The 19,175-nt window shown below is 34.0% G+C and overlaps 2 protein-coding genes across 2 annotated transcripts; both read left to right on the plus strand.

Moving 5' to 3' along the window:
- Window positions 1-9,178: 9,178 nt before the first annotated feature.
- LOC108723202 (uncharacterized) lies at window positions 9,179-14,449 on the plus strand. The gene is made up of 7 exons (XM_018448761.1): window positions 9,179-9,359; window positions 9,569-9,826; window positions 9,939-10,181; window positions 10,505-10,716; window positions 11,020-11,222; window positions 14,116-14,261; window positions 14,327-14,449. Exons 1-7 carry the CDS (start codon window positions 9,357-9,359, stop codon window positions 14,447-14,449), a joined length of 1,188 nt encoding a protein of 395 aa, XP_018304263.1. The 5' UTR covers window positions 9,179-9,356.
- A 1,259-nt stretch (window positions 14,450-15,708) lies between these two features.
- Window positions 15,709-16,835, plus strand: LOC108723203 (uncharacterized). Its single transcript, XM_018448762.1, has 3 exons — window positions 15,709-15,926; window positions 16,349-16,487; window positions 16,564-16,835. Exons 1-3 carry the CDS (start codon window positions 15,709-15,711, stop codon window positions 16,825-16,827), a joined length of 621 nt encoding a protein of 206 aa, XP_018304264.1. The 3' UTR covers window positions 16,828-16,835.
- The last annotated feature ends 2,340 nt before the right edge of the window (window positions 16,836-19,175 follow it).

The raw sequence follows: 19,175 nt of genomic DNA on the forward strand, positions 1-19,175 counted from the left end.
TGATTCTATTGTCATTTCTCACTGGACCCCTATTTTTGAAAAGTATCGTATACGTAAAACTAGGGAAATGCTATAGTGTACGTAACATATACTATAGTATTTCCCTAGTTTTACGTATGCGATACTTTTCAAGAATAGGGGCCCTGGGTTCCTGTCGCTGCTGCACCCTCGTGGTCGATTTTGGTGTTTTTCAGCCTTGAAAATGCAACAAACTCATTTATGTAGAAGTAGAAGAAAGGAGTTGCTCCAAGCAATTAGTGTCAAACTTAACGTTTTTATATTATAATCATATGATATAATTATATTATAATTAATAATAATGTCTAATAATATATATATAATTAATAATAATAACTAATAACGTAATCAATTTATTAAATATAACAACATAAATATATTAATATATTTAACATAATAATAATAATAGGATTTTAAATATATAATATGTGCTTTATTTGGTCGTCTATGTAAGTAATAATTTATATTAATCATTGTGAAAAAATCATTGATTGTTGAAATCGCATTGGAGACATTTTTCTTTATCAGCGTATTCCCGCAGATTCAGCTAATTCCGAAATTCTCACAGAGCTAATTAAGCGACTCGGGAAACAAGTCCACTTTACTACGAAACGACCGTAGTATCGATTGCATTTCTCTTCGAAAGGGATTGATATGTCATTGGGTTAACAGGCGTATTCCTCCTCCGTCGAAGGATCGACCACGTTACGTACGATTAACGGTCGTTTGCGACGAATGGCGGTCAATAAACTGTGCAATTAGAGCATCTACTCGAGCATGCATGCATGCAAGTGGTGCGTATGCGTAAACAGTGCGTTAAGCGTGAAAGCGATGTCTAACACTGTTGGCGAACAAAAGAGAGAGAGAGAGAGAGAGAGAGGGAGAGAGGGAGAGGGACAAAGAGGGGGAGAGGGTGAGAGTGAGAGAGGGAGAGGGAGAGAGTTGCCCCCTAATTTTGCCTAACGACCGGTTCGCCGTTCGTAACAACGTGCCGCGCGAGTTCCCGTGATTATGGAGTCACGGAAACGTAGACTCGCTCTTAAACATCGAGCTTTAATCACTCTCATATTCGCAACGCGGCGAACGTGGTCACTTAGCAACGGCTGAAGAAAGCTGATCCAAATATATCACGATCACGAACTTTAGTGATTGGCCGAAGTTTCATGCGTCGTCTACAATATACGGAGTAAGAAGTAAGAAATTGATCAATCTCACAGTTTATTATTTTTTCTCATTCAACTGCATTGGCCAATTTCTCTTACTCCTACTTCTTACTCTATGTATTGTAGACAACGCATCAAGTCTCGCTTGACGGAAGATGATCGTTTTTTAATTGTTTTTTAATTCTGTAAAAAAACTTTCGTAATTTTCTTGTAATTCTGACTAAATTAATATTTTTAATTTAGCAAAATTTTCTATCACCTTACAGCATTGTGCACAGACTGTATTGTACGAAAAATCATTGCAAGCTTTTAACTTGTCGAAGACTGTGTCAAAGTCTCAAATTATTTTGATTTAGAAGTTATTTTTACAATCTTGAGACTTTCATTCTCGTTGTCGCACTTATACTTGTGGGCGTATGAATACGTTCAGCAAAGCTCTATTGCGATGCTAATGCTGTTTTCATAGGCAAGCATTTCGAAGGTTCTGCCATCTCGCGATTGCCGTTGCCAGGGCGTAACCAAACAACGGCTAATCATTAGATGTGTACGCCCCTACATGCGAGCGATAATGAATACATAGTGTCCAGAAGGGAGAGAAGGGGAGGAGGTTTTAACTGGCTGTCTCTGGAGAATGAACACGGTGTGAGAGACCGTGTGCGTGTGCGTGACGTATGCTGCGATGTTGATAGATCGTCTCACGGACGAGGATGTTTCGATCTCGAATGCGATATGTGTAAGCGATATTAGCACTTTGCCCTTGGATACTTCGTCTGGACTACGTCGCGTATCGAAATTATCACGTTGAAGGACATGCGATCGAGAACGATAGCCAGGAATTGGATTGTGAAAATTGGAAAAATTTTAAAATCTGTTTCTAGAAAAATAATAAGAATAATAATTTATGATATCTGAATAACAAGATTAGATAAAATAGGATTTTTTTCTAGGATAACACAGCTTTGTTGAAATAAAAGAAAAAAATCGAAGATGAATAGAATCTTTTTTCAATCCTACTTTTATAAATTTATAATGATCTGACTTTATATCTAAATCAATCGCGATGTGATGACATTAAAATGTTGAGTTCATTTGCGAGAGTAAATTTCTTTTTGCCGTGTGATTTCGCTGGTATGTGCGTCTTGATGATCCGTTGGTAAACGGTCGGAGAATTGAAACGAGACAATCTGAAAATGAGACATCCTGATGGCGGTCTCGTGAGGATTGAAGAGCGAGTCGCGGCGGACCGGTTGTGAAGAAGTTTGCTCGGCCTTCGGGGATACCGAAGAGAGGAATTGAAGATATCGGCGAGGGCCGGTGTCGGCGGATCAAGAGAAGGATGTCATGGTGTCGCGAGATAGGGATCGATAGGATCCTCTCGAAGGCAGGGGGCAGATAACTGTGCGCTGCGTCGAAGGCACACCCCGGATGGTGCAGAGTGCAAACACTGTCGGAACTTTCTTTGCGGTGACATTAATGGTTGGCAGCCTCGATCACCTCGAAGCCAGGTATAAATCGATTAGTTTTCCCCTTACAGCTGTACGACAATCAGTCTAGATCGGATCGAACGTTTTTGGACGAACATATCATGTGGCGACTATTTAAAAAATAATATTTGTCAAATTTATTTTATTGTTATAAATGTAGATAATATCTTATGTTAGAAATGTTATTTCTGATTAAAAAGATAAATTTGTATATTAAAATTATAATCAAGATTTTGGAGAATAATTCTAATTATTTTTTTTAATATATTGATATTTTTAGAATACAAAATATGATATGATAGAAATGTACATATACGAGGGTCGTTTGAAAAATTTTGAGCTTAATATAAATACAAATATTTTTTCGATCAAATTCAGTTTTATTTTTCAACATAATCTCCTTTTAAGTCGATACACTTTTCCTAGCGATGCTCCCATCCTTTTAACCCATTCAAATATTAGTTGGTATCTTGCTCTGCAAAATAGGCTTCTATGGATGTAATCCACTGTTTTGACTGTTCCTTCGTCTCAGAAGTGAAGTAGTGGATCCAAGTTTCATCAACAGTTATTAATCGACGCAAAAAATCCGATTCGTTTCGCTTAAACCACTCCAACAGAGCCTTGGAAATGTATATTCGATTTTTTCATTTTTACAGAATCACTGACATCGACTGGCACAAATGACTGTAAAACAACAACTGAGCGTCCACAATGGCTATAATTTTCACAGGTATAAATTAATAATGAAAGTGTTGAGAAGGGCTACGAACCATAAGATAACAATATTTAAAAAAAGATATTTTTACAGGCTTTCAAAACATATGCGATTGTAGTACCAGAATGGTTTTGACGAGTAATGCCATCTTCATATTGAGATTCAAAACTTTTCATACGACCCTTGTATATTGTGTCTTGTAACAAGACGCGGACAAAGTATGATTGTAAAATATGTCGTAAATAATATTTAGTTCCAGAGTTCGACATCCAATTGCGAGAACTGACAATAAAAAAATTTGTGTCTTGCACCTCGACCCACCATAATATTGTATATCAGATGAAGATTTACAAAATGATGTGCTGTAAATAGGTCAAATATTTAAATAACAAGGCACGAGACATTGGTTGTGCATTCGCGGTAACATCAATGGCTGGCAATTTAAAATGACTTGGGTCCAGGTATAATATTGTGCGCCTCTTTTTTTCCCCGTCCGTTCATCTTATTGTTAGATCTTTTGTAGAAGTTCTGCACTTCCCAACAGATTCCAAGGAGCCGGCAACGATAATTTGGTTGTCTGTGGTATAAACAGAGCGACACCCGATGATCTATACCACCATACCGGCACGAAAGGCCACAAAAGCCACTTTTTCGTGTTCGGGATGGTCCCTTTGACATCATTTAAGGTTACTATTAGGTTTACCGAAATGAAGAAAATTCAGATCCTTCAGGAAACATTAGTCCATCTCGGTCCTCTAATAAGAAACATATTTTATGATCTACTTTAGAGACTATTCCACATTTAACCATCAAAATGTTAATAAAAATTTTATTTTAATTTTTATTTTATTTAAAATAATTAAAAATTTTCTAATTAGTATATGATCTAAAAAGAGTTTAATAATTTATTATATATGTATTATGTATTATTTTATGCGATATTTCCTGAATGTGATTAATTATATGTAATGATAGCATTAAAGTTATATACATTTGTATATAATTGTAGTATAATTAATTGTTTTGTTCAACTACAGTCTTAATTAAAAGTATATTCATTTTTTTTTGCACGATACTCAGTCAGTCACGCCCAATTAGGGAAACTCTTCGTACAGCTGCATGGTCCGCAGCATTCAATAATCAGCATCAAATAATATTAAGAATGCAATGGCAAAGCAATGGCCATCCAGAAAACTGACTTCGAATGATCTTAATGATTGGACGATTTCCTAAGGCGAAGACGTTCAATGGTTACAACAATGTTTTGAAGTTATCTCCACGTGATTTATGAATTTATAGTCACTCGATTTTCCAGAATACAAAGTGCTCTCTTTTTAAACTTTATTCTGGTTTGGAAATTATTAGTAAAAAATAATGTTTCCTAAATTAATATCGAATTAAAAATAGATCAGATTTTACTTTGTGTAGCAGCTTAGTTAATCGATTTATAATGAGATTATAAAAATTATAAATGAGGATTATTATACCATCAATTAAGCGACTTTAAGCGATTAACTTACTAGAAGAGATAAACAATCTGAACAAATGCAAATATAAATAAAATCTATTCTATAAACTCTTTCGTGTAAATATCAATTTTATTTATAAGAATCAACAGGCTTCTCAAAAACTGCTCACAATGCATGCATATACATTGCGATACGAATAGCGTCCCGATTTCTATCTATATATGCTAAATTCATATACATATGTATATATATGAATCATCTACACATGTATATATATGAATCATATATAAAATCATATCATTTCACGAGTAACAACATATTTCATATGATTACCAAAGTCGGATTGAGTTAACATTTGTGAAAAACGCTCATATCGTTAGACCATAAGGCAATTATAATAAGATCCTGTGAGAGAGGGAGAGAGAGAGAGAGAGAGAGAGAAGAATATACAATCTCTCTTTCTAGTCTATTCTGATTATGTTCATGCACACTGTTCATAACAAAAAATATGAATGGAAGTTGTTAGGATTTGATGAATTTAGTTTTACGGCCAGATTCTGATTGTAAAGTTTCTAATATCGATTATAGATTCACACATTATGAAATGGAACAATAAACGGAAAGTGAAAACTTTTGAATCTATAATCATTAAACATTTTTCAACCCGTATTTCAGGTTTCGGCATTGATAATATTTTATGGTTGATAGATATATTTTTTACTCTGTAGGAGATCATTCTTTTCTCTTTTTCGCTACACTTAAAAGGATTTTAAAATGAATATCAAGTCACGTATGTTCGGACATGACAACTGTAGATACGTATATTATAGGTATTGTATTTCGCATAAAGAGAGATGAAAGAAAATAGTTTTATAAAGTTTTGGAAAAAATACAAAGAATAATGTTATCTATTCTTAAATTTATTACTAGAAAGAACTGCTACTGTGGAAAAAGACCTTTTTTGGATCTTTTCCGAAACTATTATCCTGGTTCCCTGCAGCTCTATTTTAAGATAGAAGACTATATTATTGAAATATTACAATTCGATAATTATCAAAAAAAATGTGAAATAAAATTGTATATAAAAATACCAGTTGTGATACTGATCTCGTTTCAAGATGCGACATTTGATGACTTTGCATCTTCAGGATCAAATTCTATAGGGAGTTATAAAATGCTATGAGACGACGCGGTTTCACATTGGGAATCTATCGGACAGAGATATATATGAGGACATCTTGGGTGGGATTATATAGGAGGGAAATCGTTTTACATAATACATAGTGTCCCACAATGAGAAAAGTTCTGCGAGAAGGATACAAGAACTCCGACAAAGAAATAACAATTACTTTATTTTGACTTGCGGCTAACATCTCGCCGACTTTTGCCGAACAGTCTTTCTTTATCCATAGCTTCTGTATTCACATCGGGCGTGAAAGCGTGTAATAAAAAAAGGTACCCCGGTGTGTTCATTTCAATTTGGAGAGTAGGTATCTTTTAACCCAATTGGTTTATTTAGCTTTTTGCGATACACCGACTTGTGTATGTGACATAGTAAAAGCGGTATGGTATAGTAAGATGGTCTCAATTTGAAAAGTCAGTTTTTCCGGAAAATCTGCGAGTGACAGGTATACGCGCGTTTTTAAACAATTCAATTCGAATCAAATTTATAATGCGGAGTTGGAACAGTATTATATAAAAACGGTAATAAATAGTAAATTAAAAATTCTTGTTGATCTCATATAATGATAAGAGTTATTACCAAGATAAGGCTTTACTTTTCGTTTATAATGTAGGAAATAGATATAGAAAAATGTTATAGTGTCGAACACAAAACAACAGGTTTGTTCATGTTGCTTGAAATCCCCAAAAATTGCACTCAAAATCAGATAAATAGATATTTGGATATTGAAAAGAGAAAAAGGATGCTGAGTGTAAAAAGTGCAAGCAACGTGAACAGACCTGTGTAAGAAGAAAAAGAGAGCAACGATTTGCCTGCTTGGCATGCGTGTGTCATATATATACAAGATGTTTCGCAGATAGTTTCGAAGAAATTGTTCAAAGCTTGAAAAATTTCAAATGCCCTGCGGTATCACAAAGTGGTATCTAACATTCATAGAAAACCGAAAGAAACGCAATGATTACTTGTTCATGCAACGTAATACAATGCGATATTAACGTGAAGATTCCAATTCGTTTCACATGGAAATTCATGAACTAGCCTAACCGATTTTCACGGCGCGGCGCCGCAAACGAAATCCGTATTTTTCAAAGAAAAAGTACTCTAGGAAAAGCTCTCCGAAGCGGAGGACGTTGAAGGATAGCCCTCGTACGCCATCGACGCCCTGCTTTGCACTTGAATAACCCAATTTCAGGATGGCGCAACCTCTTCGGGGCATCCGCCAAGATACGGGCATCCGCAAACAATCCATTCGACGAAGATTTACGAGCTAAATTTTATCGCGCGCGCGCTTCACATTCTTCGCCGGTTACATACGTGTCCGCCGTGAAACTTCCTCTTAATGCGGTCATACTTCCTGTTACTTTGTTCCGAAGATTTGTAAAAGAAAGATCGTGGCTGAAAGTGGGCTCTCTTTAATGCGGGGCGTTTAAGTTCTTGAAAGGCGTGGCATTCGTCACGGGCAGATATCCTTCAGACGCGACCGTAATACAGCACATAAAAATACTGTGTCTTTCTTCATGAATTTCGATATTTTTTATGAATATCGTGCGTGTACTTTAGCCAGAAATTATTTCAATTTAAGAATAATAACAATATGTAAGATAATTGATACTCTTCTGGAGATTAATATCTAGGATGTGTTTACCATAATTCATGTTTTATTGTTTAATTATACGGACGATCAAGCTCAGCCGAGACCACGGCAGGAGGGCAACGAATTTGTGAAATGAATTTCACGGCATACAGCAACGAAATTTTTCGTCAAGAGAGGACGCGACGCCAGGATCAGGCTGTGTGAAAAATCAGCTAGTATTGGGATTAGGAAAGAATAGTGGGTTCACCCTACTTTGCACCTGAATGACCCAATTTTGGTGCTATTGCGACGCATCTTACGGTGCGCGTTCGCGAGAAAGTGATCCCATCTACGGTTTCATAGTGCCACGCTTCTTTGCAAATGAATAGGAAAGTGCAACCCGCGACACTCTCAAGAATCCTGTGATTTGCTCCGGACGGGACAATCTCGTTGACTTTTTTTTCACGTTTCTTCATTGTGAATCAGCCATGCGAGCGTGCGCGGCTTACAGCTCTCATCACAATGCAATTATGCGGGTCGTTCGGCTGCGCAAGATTCTAGCAAGATTTCGAAGGATGCGCTCGGTTTCGAGATTCCTGCGTAAACGAACCGTTTACAAGCTCGTCTTTTCAGCACCCGACTCCGACCTAGGATTTCAACGCCACTCAAGTTTTCACGTCGTGCGTCGCTAGAATACTAAATCAGCAGGTCGTCGTGTAATGCTTTAATTTTTCAACACTTTCGCGAATATTTGTGTAACGTGACATATCATGCAAGATATGTAAAAGTTTCATTTGTCAACGAATGAAAATATGTATTGTAATTTATATGAGAAAGATGGCTATGCAAAAAATTTTTTTAACAAAATGTCTGAAAAATATTGTGCAATTTGTTGAACGCAGCATTACGTTATGTTGCTTGCAAAAAGCGAACAAATAGATAAGAGCTTATACTATTAAACGCGGCGGGAGTCTTTATTGTGTCGCGAAAAGAAGCGTGTAAGCATGACATCGAAGTGGACACAAAGTCCGTTTTCAGGATAAACGTCGCAGTGATACAAATGCCGTTTCATTTTTTAGTAGCCACATGAGCCGGCTGCATCATTTTTCAAAGAAGGGATTATTCGCGCTAGAGAGTGACCGTACGCTGTTGGAGATCACTGATGGAAAAAAAAGGGGAAACAATGCTACCTCTTTTTTACTTTAGTAATATAAATCTTATAAATCTACAATTAAGTCTCATTTTGTTATGACGCATTCTGGAATTAAATTTATATTCTGTAATATAACTGTACATGCAAATGATTCTCGAAATACTTTTCAGACATTATAAATACGTAGCATATTTTGTAATGAAAATGATATATGAAATTTTTATATCATCAAATAAGTTACTCGAAAACTAAAAAAATCACTAAATTAAGAACTAAAAATTAAAAATTGAATTCTTCATTTCAAAAATTAAAAATTCTATTCTTCATTTTATAATAACTACTTGAAGGTTTATCTTTTACAAAAACAACGTTGTCTTACTTCACATCTAGTCTTTTTTTATCGCATATATGTGTGTGTGTATATATTTCGTAATTTTAAATTCCAAAATAATGTAAACGTCAATAAGTATTCCAGAATGAGAACAGGATATGTAAATTTGAATACATTCTGTAGCTCAAGAATATGTCCGAATGCAATATGGCTTACGATTATTATTAATATTAAAATATAGAAAATATAACATAATTTCTTGTCTAAATGGTATGTAACCTATTTTTCTCTTTTATATGTGTATGTTAAATTATACTTCAATTCCTAAATATTCGTTTTTTGTACTTAATAATTTTAACTTTTAAAAATAACTTTTAACAAAAATGTTTAATCACTAGAAAAATACAGTTATGTATTATATTGGGAGGATACGTCTGACAAAGTATATTCTTTCGAAATATAATATTTTGCCTTTTCAGGAACCTCCATGCAGGATTTGCACTCACCTTACTCCGCCGGCTGCTTTCAATCCACGCACTTTGGAAAGCCGTTATAAATCGCCTGTCACGAGACGAAAAGAGTACTGCGAACCAAGGAGATGTAATGCGAAAGTCGGTACGGATTTGAAATACGAATTTAAATCACGTTCCTACAATGTCGATCATGCTGTAAACAAAATTCAAGAACTAAAGAGAAATGTTCAAGATCTTGATGGATCAAAGCATCATGATGAAACGGTAATTTATTAACAACAAACATTAAACAAATATGATAAATGAAAATAGATGGATTGGATTATATACAATAGTATACGGTAACTTCTTTCAAATTTGAAATACGTTTCAACAGGAAAGTTTATTAGAACCGTCCTCAGAGAGCAAGATTAATGATCTAAAAGATGTACATAATACAATAATGACTTGCCTAAAGGAAATGGAAAAGCTAAAGACATTTTTGGAGGACGAGAATTCCTGGTGGAAAATTTTAAAAAATCGTTCGATCGATTGTTGTCAACAAAAGTTGCCACATCTTCATGGGGTTTTAGACGGATCATCAGTTACTTTAATGTTGCTTGAAGAAGGTACAGATGAGGTACTCTCTCTTAATTTCTTGTTTTACAAAAATGGATAAAGTGTACTACTACTCATAAATCAGTAATATATATATATATATATATATTATATATGAAGAACTTTTTAAGGGTCCTCTACATAGAAGTCATAGACGATCGTGGAGTCTTAAGTCGTAGGAAACCAACCAATCACAATCAAATATAAAGAGAATACTCAATTAGAATTGCTCAGTTTTCTATGATTTATAACTAAATGACCGTCTACGACTTCTATGTAGAGATTTACCCTTTACAGTGATTATAAAAGAAAGCATAAATGTGCAAACAATTTATCTTTCGGTAGGTTCCACGTCGTTTTGTGACATCAACGCCGAAAGAAAAAAGTAAGACTACTGGCCCCAGATTTGGAACTTCTCCGAGAGAATGGACGAATAAGGCAAAACAAACTGAGCAGTATACGAATCACCGAATGAAGCACATGGACGAGTATGCGGACTCTTACACAACTCCACATTATAGTCTCGATACGAAATCAGCATTAATTGAAGTTACAAGGTAAATCTTCTGATCCATATTCACACTTCGCTCTTATCGATAAATGCATGCATATATTATAGAATTTCAGAAATAAGTGCACGTATATCGATAAAAATGGGATACGGACCTATGTCTTTAAAATTAATATAGATCTTTTAAATTACATCTTGATATTAAATAATTAAATTAGTATATTTTAAATAATTACTCTTGCCATATACAATCAAAATTATTTGTGCTTATAGAATCCATAAATTTTAATATGTACAAGTATAAAACGATTTTGAAAAAATATTTAAAAGAATATAATTTTTTTTTAAGTACCGATAGTCGTGATCCGATTCAACGACATATTAAAAGAGCTGTTATGAGTGAACAGAATATTGTTGCTTCCGAATTTTGGACTGAAGCACAAGAAGATGGAAGCGATAAACAGAAAACACCAGAGACATCACATAGATTCAAAGAAACATGTGATAATATACAGTATGAAGATAAAGAGAAGAGGATCGGTAGATCAAATAGTAAAACGCAGACAGAATTATTATAGAGTAAAACCCTATAAACTGTTATGAATAAGTTATTAAATTAACTATTAAATTAGTATATCTTAAATAATTACTCTTGCCATATACAATCAAAATTATTTGTGCTTATAGAATCCATTAAATTTTAATATACAGAGTGTTTCCAAATTAAATGGCAAAACTTCGGGAGCGTGTAGAGGAGTAAAAAACTAAGAAAAAAAGTCCTATAGACATATGCTCCTTTTTGCTTTGTTTCGCAGGAAATCACGAAAAAAGAAAAAAATATATTTAATTTATTATTTTAATTATTTTATTTATAAACTTTTTAATGAAGATTTTGTTCGAAATGTGCACCTCTTGCAGCAATACAAGCATTGCATCTGTCAAACACGGCTCTTGTAGCAGCCAGGCCTTTAAAGCATTACCGTTGCAGAAACCGTATACAAAAACCATATCAGCATATTCACTATTAGAATACGTACGCGGCATATTGCAAAAGACAAAATTCATCTACTATTAAAGGCTTTCAAAGAGCGACTGACAAATTCATAACAGAAAGTGGAAAATGTAATCAAATATGTCGGTGCTAGATATGGCAAGAAATATAAACATTTTTTTTCGATTTCTCTGAAACGGAGCAAAAACGAGCATATGTCTATAGGACTTTTTTTCTTAGTTTTTTACTCCTCTACACGCTCCCGAAGTTTTGCGATTTAATTTGGAAACACCCTGTATACAAGTATAAAAAGATTTTGAAAAAATATTTAAAAGAATATAATTACGCTTTATAGGTGTATTATTTGCGCGACGTCTTCTGCGCCTGACTCCTATTGCCCTTATAATTCTTTCCAATTTCTCTTAACTATTTAACTATTAACTATTAACCATTATTAACTATTAACTATTAATTTATTATTAACTATTAATTATCTCATTAACTATTAACTACTCTATTAACTATTATTAACTATTAATTATTAATTGTTAACTATTAACTATTACCTATTAACTATTAACCCTATAAACTATTATTATAGAAGGTTTTATTTTAGGTTTTACTTTAGGTGTACAATAATCCATTATTTTTTTACGAAATTCAACATTTACTGTCGAAACATAATTCAATTATGATGGGAGTCGGTAATCTCTATTATCTTTTAACTTCTTCCATTACTTTTTTTATATTTTAGGCAAGCTACAGATGCCAATTTTATAAAAAAACAGATTTTTACTTGATGAATTCATTAAGCAATTTTCTCATTTCTTTAAGATTTCTTTTCAAACATTGTTTAATTTAAAAAGCGCGCGACCGAAACTAATGCTAATCTATGTATATACAGGGTGATTCGAAATTTCTGCATTCGGAGTACAGGACATGATACTTTATGTTAAAACAAACAACTTTTTCCTCTAGCAAAATTGCGTCCAACAAGTAATTTTTGCAGGTTGAAGTTAACAAATAAGCGCAAAATTTTATTTATCGAGCGCAATTTTGTTAAAGAAAAAGTTGTTCGTTTTAACATAAAGTATCATGTCCTGTACTCCGAATGCGGGAATTTCGGATCACTGTATGTCAAATACGGTCAAATATTTCAGATTATAATAATGTATCTTTGGATAGTTTCACCACACTGATTGTGAGTACCATAAGGTCAAGGCCAAGCTTTTTGTGGCAAAGTTCAAAGATACCGTATTAGAGGCTCCGCACAATCAAAAGAATAAGAATGAGAGAACAGACAATAAGAATTTCAGTCACAGAAAATTTCAAACTTTCTCAGAAGCTATATATTTCACGGTACATAGTTTTTAATTAGTTAAAATTTTTATTTTTTATTTCTTTTATTCCTTTAAGGTATTTCTTCGACTACAATCACGCTAGAAAGTTAATCGCATACAACCTATGAATGAATTTCTTTGCGCCGTGCTCTCTGAAGAAAGAAACTTTTGAGGCGAACATACACACACACACACACATATAAATATGTTGTATTTGTGTGCACGAACACACTAGTCTGCACTGAAGATAGTTGAAATGTGGCAACAGCATGTCCTTGTCTCGCCACTCTGCGTGCGAGAAGGAGAATTTCATCAAATTACAAATTTAAACTACTCTAATTCAGAAACGCGGTACCGCTAGGCCTCCCTATTTTTTTAACAAGATTCCTATAATATATATTTCTACATTATATATTTATTTTTTTTTTAAATCTGTAGATTTTTGCCGCAAAGTATTAAAACGTTACTTCAGCAAGACTTGGTATAGTAATTTACGTTTTAAAAGCTGAAACTTTGAAGGTGAATATCTCCATTTCGGCACCGCTAGGGGCTTTGAAATTTTAACCATATATAGATAAAATTATTTTAAAAAATAATATCCAAATTTCAAAAAAATCTGTAGAAACACTAAATTTCTCGGTGTGCCCAGTCCCTTACAACCTGACTGAGCCTTACAACCGTCGGTAACCATGTGTACAAAATACAATTCCCTTCGAAATTTACCGTATTCGACATACACACATAGCACCTTTAAATTATCATTTATTCCGATTGATTTAGCATGTTTTGTCTAAATTGAACAATATTTGGAATTTAGAAATGTCGATAAAATAAGAAAATATCTTAATGAATTCATCAATTAAAAAAAAAACAGTCTTTCTATCAGGTTGACTTCTATACTTATATATAGTTATTGTTAGATATATAATATATGTATACTATGTTATATATGTTATATATTACTTTAATTTATATTTATATTTATATATATTAACACATAAGTTATATTTATACACATATATTAAATACTAAGTCGATAAAAGAATAGAATTATTAAAAAATTGCTAGTAATATTATTCTAGATAAAATTACGTTTTTAACATATGACTTTTAGTTGTGCCACCGAGAGAAATACGATATGAGGACACGCAGATGACATTCGAAGATGCAGTGCAACCTCGGAGGACATTTAGTAGCGAAAATACCGAAAGCAAGAAACATATCACTAGCGATTTTGAATCAAACGTGGATTTAAACACGGTATATAAAACTTATTTCTAAATCTTATTTTTTAATATATATTAATTCTATTAATTATTCTGTAGAAGATTCCGTCCAGAAATGTGTCAAGTCATAAATCGAGAACGAAGGCGATTATTGAAAAAAGTTTTCGCTATATTCCGACAAAACTTCCGAGAAAAATTTCAAAAATTAAAAGTAGAAATTAATGTTCATTATGTATATTCAACGATATAAGTAAATCTTATATACTGATTTTGTATTAATAGATTTATTTTAAAAGTAAAATTTTTATAAACTAATTTTAAGAAAGTTTTGAAATGGTTGCATTCACAGCAGACTCAATTGTTGCGGAGCGTAAAGCTCTAAAAATATCAAAGTAGCGCAATCCTTTTATCTGAGCCGAAATACCGACTGCTTTCCTATTGGCTATTTCGACCGCTATTTTCGACCTAGTAGCCTGTAGTTCAATAAGTGGTTAATATTATTAGTACATGATATGGTTAGTAGGTTGAAAATGGAGAATCTTTGCAGTACTTTGGTATATCTAGAGCTTTAGCGGAGCAGATTCGCGAACGCTCACTGCTATTAGATGATCTCGAAGAATACACCAATAGCAACGAACGCTTACAGATCCACTCAGCAATAGTTTACTGAGTCTGCTGAACGCAATCAATGCAAAATGTGATTACGTCATGGTGGTACTTCCACCATGTTTAAGTTTGCATTTTGTAATATATCGATTATACTTATCGAGTTTCACAACATTCAACTTTCAAATTTTAGTTTGCTGACTTCTTGTCTATGTTTACAGAGTGACTTTACCATAATCAAAATATTTCATAATTTCGACCGTATATCACAGAATTGTTAAGTTCTGCAGGAATCTAGGGAAAAGGTTCCGAAATGTATGCACGCGATCTTCGAATAGTGGTAACCAGGTTGGATCAGATTATCGTTCATCTTTACAATTATTTATTATAAATTTTATAAATTTAAGCTGTTAATAAATGCAAAAAAAAGAGAGAGAGAGAAATAAATTTGCACTCTAAATTTACGCGCGAATTTAGGCACATGAAATGAAGAAAGTCCTTATAATAGCGAGGAGTCCAGCTTTTACTATTGATGATGCATTAAAAATGGGCTCAACGACCACCGTGATTCTTCGTGAACGTGCAATAATGAGATCTGCAATTTCTACTCCAACTATATCGCGTAGAAGTATGAGTTAGATATGAAATTAATCTTTACAAACAATTTCTCGATTGTACGTAAATTCAATAGCACGTAAAGATAATATTTATGAAACGTTTCTGATTGATTGATGATAGATCGAAATGATCGAAAGTTCCAAAAAGCAATGTGTCGATGAAGAAAAAGATTCAAACGATTGAAAGAAGTTTAATCGAAACTTACAAGTCAATGCAAGACTAACAATAGAATTTGGAAAAATATCTTAAAATTCAGAATGGAAGAGAAAGATAAAGATCTGACATCTTTTGATGGGTCTGCTTATATCTTGACCTTTGAATCATTTGAAGTGTCTCTGAAGAGAAAAGAAGATATATCAGTAGTTGACAAGCGACGATTAAAATTCTGCAAGTCTACAAAGAAAATTAAGTCATCTTCCTTTAAAGGCGAATGTTCCAAATCATGTACGAAGTATAGAAAAACCAGCTCAAATGGGTACATATGACGTTTGTTTAATAATTTGTTTTATTAAGAATTTCAATCTTTGTTTAATTAATGTTTCTTTCGAAAATTTTATAATTTTGACAAATAAAGAAATCAGTTAAGTTAAAGTTTAGATTAATCAACTTTTTAATCAATTATATAAATAATGTTAATTGAATATACCTATGACATTTGATCAATATTTATTTAATGCGTAATTATTAATTAAATATGCGACTATATAATACATATATATAATAATTTCAAATGTTATAGTATTGAGGAATATCGTGGATATTGTCAAAGACTTGTACATGTATATATCCAGAGCATTTAATGAACAGTTTTCAACATAGAAGCTACATCTTCGCACATTCTGCTCCAAGGCGGTCCGGCCATACTAATGTCAATTACACATTTTGCATATATTTCAGACCTCAAACGTCAGACAAACCGCAAACGTTGCGTGAATCATCTTATCATCAAAAGAAGTCCGAGACAAAGCCCACGGGGGAAATGCCACTGTTCGCACAACTAAAAACGAAAATGAAAGAAACGTCGAGGAAGTTGCAGGTCTTTTTTTCTCTTCTTCGTCTCTCGTCGGAATATTTTTGCACAATTCGAAGCCTCAATAGCCAACTTCCAACAGAGCACCTTGCCATTTTTTAAAAAGACGAGACGTACCATGGCGAAAGTGAGGTCCTTGTATATCGGCTCCAAGGCAAAACGAGCATTGGGATTCAAGTGCAACCTGAAAAAATGCAACAGTACTTTAATGGAATGCAGCGCGGGAGCTTGCAGAAAAAAGAGCATGATTTTTGGTGAACCTAATCAACCATGCAGTTCGAAAATGGCCGATTCTAGCATCAGTGACACTTCGACAGTATCGAGTACAAGTGAAGATAGATTTTAAACCTATCATAAACTTAGTGTGATCGATTACGTGTTATTGTTACTTGCTGTCTATTTAAGACTCGTCCCCATTGGATCGTGCCAATTGGCATATTGACTTTTTCTTCTTTATAAAGGAAAGAAAAGGAGTCGGCTTCAGTGGAGACGGATCTTTAGATTTTATCTCTCATAAATTTGACTTTTTAAAAGTTTCGAAACATCAATCGATTTTTTACGAAAAGAAAAAACGAAAAAGGAAAAAGTCAGATAAATATAAAATTCAAAATTGTCAGATGCGTTGTCCAGTTTACGAGGGCGTTAAGTAGCGATATATCACTGCCTAGGCGTACAGCAGGCAAATCGATTTTTATCGCTTTATAGCGCTTATAAGCCGCCCTCCATTCCAAGCTGTACGTGTAATCTGGAATGTAAAGAGCTCGTTATTACGGCGGCGCTATTCACGATCGGACTCCCAACTGACAACCAGACTACACGTTGATAGGCGGATATGACCGCGATATTTTCTGTGAACGCGAGAGTTATCGCTTCGTCAATTCCTTTTTTTTGCGTACGATGGAAAATTTCAATTATACCCAACGAAGCACATATCTCATCTCCTACTCCTCATATTTCTTATAAATTCTTACGCTACTATCTAACGCCAAATGACAGTCAAAATTCTATATTATATCTTAAGTAATTAAAGAAGTGCATATATATGGCAACAATATAGCGTAATTAAATCAGCTGTTATAAAAATATGTTATATTAATACGTTGTATTAATAATCATTTTCGAAAAAATTTTATTTTAATTTGGTTGTCTATATTTTAGTTAAATTTTAGCGAAAATTTGAGTTAATTCCATTTAATTAATTTGTTTGAAAAAGTTAGTTTATTGATCATTTTATTATATTGTTCAAACGTCTATATTCGTAATCGAGGAACAAAGATGATTCATGCGCGACTTGTCCACCCAAACCGAGGTCCTTAGCTTCGCTCTCACCCGTGCGGATCGCATAAATCGCGTGTTTTCCTTCTTATTGGCTGATTGAATAATACATGTAACCGAATAGTATTAAACCGGCTGAACGGGACACGCAAGGTCCATGACGCCTGTCATGTCGGGCGGGTCATGCGTCAGCATTTTGACGAGTTGTTTAGGTCGATCAATTTATCGCTTAAGATACACACGGAATGGCTGTTGCGCCTGTATTTGTCGATGCAGAATTAACGACGTGATGTAAGATAAGACCGCGGATTTATGAACGCTGCCTACTATCAATTCATCATTTCTCGTCCATTATATATGTCCGTCTCAACATTGGCCTATTCGATCGACACGTCACGTTCGTAATTATTATTTACATTATTGCTTGTATTTATGAAATGAAATATACCTCAGTCAATATTCATTTAATCTGACAAGAATTCGATACACATGAAAAAATTTTTTACCATTTTTCAAATTCATTTAGTTGTTTGAAAGGTGATAGACACTCGCGACGTGCCTCATCTACCATTATCAGTATTTTTACGCCGAATGAGACATTATAGTTGAGTCAAGTGTATGACTCTAATGGTCGTCGACATCCGTAAACGTGCGCAAGAAATTATGGTACAAGCGAAACGTCAAAGTACTGAATAATATACAATTTCCATTTACGCTTGCGTTTTTTATAAAACGCGTTTCTGCGAAGACATCGGATTCTTGGGCGATACCAAGTATGGTATAGATGCACCCATATGGAGAAGACTTTTGCGTCATATTAACCGTGTGCAATTTTGCGACCAAGTGCACGAAAAATATTATTATTTCGATACGCATGAACGGCGAACAGAGGGAAAAAAATATTAATGACAGAGTATTACGAGGCCGAATGCAAAAATCACCGCTAAATCACCGGCCGGCCGCCTATAATCTTGCCTATTCAGCGTAATTTATTACGCATTGATATTTACAATCCTTTATGGTTAATATCTCTCTCCGCGTCGCGACGATTGCCACGCGCAAGCCGCTGGTAATGCGAAACCTCCTCGTTCAAGAACCGACGATGATCCCCGAGATTGCATATTTAACGCGCGACCAACAAATTGACCTCCCTAGCGCCCCATTATACGACATTTGCGAATCAATCAAAACAAGTGGGCGGCAAATTTACATCTAATTATAGTGCACGTGGAATATATCCAAGAGATACATTATATATTATTTCTTTGATCTCTTGCGAAACGACCGAGCATTGTCCGTTGTACGTTAATAATTAAATTACTTATATTTAACTGCAATTTGAAGGTTAAAATATTGACAGAATCGAGTTAAAAGTAATTGCTCCCAAAAGAGCTATCTCCTGTGATTTTTTGAATTCAT

Source organism: Mycetomoellerius zeteki, unplaced genomic scaffold (assembly GCF_001594055.1).
Source record: "Mycetomoellerius zeteki isolate Tzet28-1 unplaced genomic scaffold, Tzet1.0 scaffold228, whole genome shotgun sequence".
Taxonomy (NCBI): Eukaryota; Metazoa; Arthropoda; class Insecta; order Hymenoptera; family Formicidae; genus Mycetomoellerius; species Mycetomoellerius zeteki.